This window comes from Lactuca serriola, chromosome 5 (genome assembly GCF_051521515.1).
Source record: "Lactuca serriola cultivar US96UC23 chromosome 5, Lser_US96UC23_V15, whole genome shotgun sequence".
NCBI lineage: Eukaryota > Viridiplantae > Streptophyta > Magnoliopsida > Asterales > Asteraceae > Lactuca > Lactuca serriola.
The window spans coordinates 65,631,181-65,634,738 of record NC_136412.1 but is presented as its reverse complement, the minus strand read 5'-3'; the positions used below and the strand labels follow the sequence as shown (position 1 = coordinate 65,634,738).

General features: G+C 34.4%; 1 protein-coding gene across 1 annotated transcript; it reads left to right on the top strand.

The window, feature by feature from the left end:
- The first annotated feature begins 901 nt into the window (after positions 1–901).
- LOC145052568 (uncharacterized) lies at positions 902–2,106 on the top strand. Its single transcript, XM_079000402.1, has 3 exons — positions 902–1,433; positions 1,512–1,724; positions 1,813–2,106. Exons 1-3 carry the CDS (start codon positions 1,167–1,169, stop codon positions 1,870–1,872), a joined length of 540 nt encoding a protein of 179 aa, XP_078856528.1. The 5' UTR covers positions 902–1,166; the 3' UTR covers positions 1,873–2,106.
- The last annotated feature ends 1,452 nt before the right edge of the window (positions 2,107–3,558 follow it).

The following is a 3,558-nucleotide window of genomic DNA, read 5'->3' as shown; positions in this document are numbered from 1 at the left end:
AGAATCCTAAATTTAAGACTTAACAGGCTTGCAGCTGCTAAAAAGCAACCTATTCCAAAAAGACAAATAAACCAAAAAATGGTCACACAATTAACATCCAAACATCTTTTAACATTGTCGGCAATACGCACTTGATCAATCCAAGCAACCCAATCTGAAATAGAGCTAAAGATTGGAATGTCCAATTCCCACAAATCCACAACCATACCACAAGAAAAGAAAAGAAGATATGATTGACTCTCTCCACATCAAAATCACATACATGACAACTGATAGAGCCAATATCAATAATATTAAATCAAAATTTATAATTAATCTTTTAAAATGGCAATTAAGGTATGACTATGGATGAGAAAAGGAACCGACCTGGCTGGAACCGACTCGGGAACCGAACTTGTGGAAAATAAAAACCGAATCGGACTGTCGGTTTTACCGGTTCTTATCGCGTCTTCAATGTTGGAACCGACCCTCGATAAATTGCAACATACGGTTCCGGTTTTTGCCCGTCTACCGGTTCTAAAAATCCACAAGAATATCCTCTCGGTCCCGGCCCGACCGGTTCCATCGGATTTCGGTACCGGTACCAGTTCCAGCATGTTCTTCGTTCCATATGTTCATTCCTAGGTATGACAATTAAAATAAAGATGACTAAAAGTATATGATTTTTTAATAGATATTTATCTAATTTTATATTTTAAATTTATTATAATATTTAATAATTAATTTTATTTATAAAAAATATAATGTCGATATATTATTTTTAATAATATATATTTGTATGTATTTTAACTATGTATTTTAACCTATCATTGATCATGTGTACACCAAAATGCAACCCCTTCCAACATTGTCAATTCAAATTTTAATGCTATTTTAATTAGATCACACATCTTATATTAACAGGAAAAATAAAAATCAAACAGTGCCTAGCCGACACTATTGGACCGGCGCGTACGGCTGCCTCATCATTCCGTTCCGTCATCATTCTTCAAGCAGTCCACACTCAATTTGGGAATTTCCAACCACTCAATACGACCTTAATTTCACACCAACCTCTCCACTTCCTCACATTCATACTCACGGATTTTGATCAATCAGAACAACTTCTAGCAGTGATTCAGCTTCATTGATCGTCACAGAAAGAAATTTTCAGGTGGGAAAGAGAAATGAACGACGGGGATGCAGCAAAGAAGCTAGGCTCGCCGGTGGTGCTGGTGTCGGCTACATCTGCCACTGTTAACGGCATAAATAGTGGTGGTGGTGGTTTGTTCAGCAAAACTCGATATAAGTTCTGGGCAATTACTGCAATTTTGCTACTAGCTTTGTGGTCTATGTTCACCGGCTCCGTCACTCTCAGATGGTCCGGCGCCGGCAACATTAGCAACCCTCTCTCTGATTCCTTCGATTCCCCAGTCCGCGACCTCGACATCTTGGTACCAATCTCTCTATCTTTCTCTACAAACACAATTTTGATTGAACTGAATCTGATTGAAATTCTGTGAATGATTTAGGAAGTTGAGGAGCGGGAGAAACTGGTGAGGAGATTTTGGAATATCTACACACACAGCAGAACAACACGGTTGCCGAGTTTCTGGCAGGAGGCGTTTGAGGCGGCATACGAGCATCTCACCAGCGACGTCGCCGGATCAAGAAACGCGGCCATTTCAGAAATCGCCAAGATGTCGTTAGTCTCCGTGGATGTCGAGCCATTGCCTCTCAACTCGGTTCGCTTTCTTTTAAACCTTAATCAATCATAAATCTACTCTGATTCAATCTCATTGGTTTTAAACAACACTTTTGCTTATTACACAGGGTTTTGGAGGAAGCAGGAAAAGCATGAGGCAAGGTGTTGTCAGGAAGAACACTGCATAAATCTTGCCCACCAACTGTTCGACTAAATGCCATGTAATAAAGTTTCAATTTTCCGAATAGATTACTACATAGTGAAGGCGTGTTTTAGTCGTTTCCAGCATAATAGCTGGAGATGTTGAGCTTCAAGCTGCAAATGCAGTGGTTGTACCAAAATTGTGAACAACATTTATAGTTTTATACATCATGTTATGATAAGAACAATGGGGTATTGAAATATTAATTGCTTGTTTCTTAGTGGGATTTGAAGTAAAATTACATTCCTATGCTTTGAAACTTTACATACAGTTGATCAAATTTTGCGTAATACTATAAACGTTAGGCATGAATGATGAATCAAAGCACGAAATCTTGTAATACTTTGGAAGTGTAGATTTATTGGGTGGTGGGTCTAGGGATGATGAATCCATGTGTATTTCACAACTTTTGTCGATCAAATTTTAGCATCTATGAAATCATGTAATATTATGGAAGTCAACCATTGTTTGTGTTAGTTTAATAGATTATTTGTTTGATTAATTGTTCATGTTTGTTAAGATGCTAAAGAGATATAAACGAAAGTAAACATCTAAATCAAGAACCATAAACTCGGGTCAAAAGTAAAAAAATAGGTCATTTAGATAATCAAAACTAATAGTCAAATTTGAAAAAATCATGTACAAATTACAAAATAGTAAATGAGAGCAAAAAATGTATATCTATTTGACGTTGATAAAGTTTGAAAGAATAAACTTTGTTGATGGATGGATGTCACGGTGCTTTTAGCTTTTCATGATCCCATGACGTTTAATACATAGAACAAACACTAAAAATGTATTTATAAACTTTTACTTTAAGGAGTTTTTTTTTTCTTTTTAAATATAAAGTTAGTAATAATTGTATTAAAGATATACATTGTCGAAGATATCTTTATCAGATAAATAATAGGACGAAATCATTTAATGTTTCTTGAGATATTGATCTCAAATAATATTTTTATAATTATAGTTTTGAAAAAAGTTTGTATTGATAGTCGGTAGATGTTGGTTGAATGATGTCATGTTGTTTTTCTTTATTCTCCCCTATGTTATGTTTTGCAAAATGAGTTTCTACGTTCAAACAGACAAACACATAGAATACAATCTTAACTTATGTTAATACAAAAATGATATGATTTAATTTATATTAGACAAAAGTTCAAGCATATTATGAGAAAAAAACATAAAACATTATTAGTTTATGTAATTAACAATCAAAGATGAGTAGCTAATTCTAATATTTTAGAATCCAAAATTTCAAACTTTTTCTTTTTGAAACGTCAAACTAATCTACTCCTAATTTTCACCGTCTCAAATGAGGCTTGAACCCATAACCTATCAAATGAGAGAGTCACGTTTTACCGCTAAACCAAAAGCCTTTTTATATCCAAAATTCCAACCGAAGCTTTTGCTATATGTGCCAATTCTATTTAAGAAGCAATTATACGGCAACAAGCATTATAATGAAAAGCTTAACACTCGATGAGCTATCACAAATTCATAATAGTACTTAGGTTTTCGACTAATCGGCTCTTTGGAAAAGTAGAATAGTTGAACAAATCAACATTCTACAACTAACACGTAGCAAGAAAACAGTAAATAACTGTCAACAAGAACTAAGAACAAAGAAAATTAAAAAGTTACAATTGAAATCTCAAATCCTGAAAACTTA

Coding starts and splice junctions, on each gene's coding strand:
- LOC145052568 (XM_079000402.1), top strand. CDS start 1,167: ATGAACGACGGGGATGCAGCAAAGAAGCTAGGCTCGCCGGTGGTGCTG. Junction 1,434..1,511: donor TCCGCGACCTCGACATCTTG/GTACCAATCTCT, acceptor TGAATGATTTAG/GAAGTTGAGGAGCGGGAGAA. Junction 1,725..1,812: donor AGCCATTGCCTCTCAACTCG/GTTCGCTTTCTT, acceptor CTTATTACACAG/GGTTTTGGAGGAAGCAGGAA.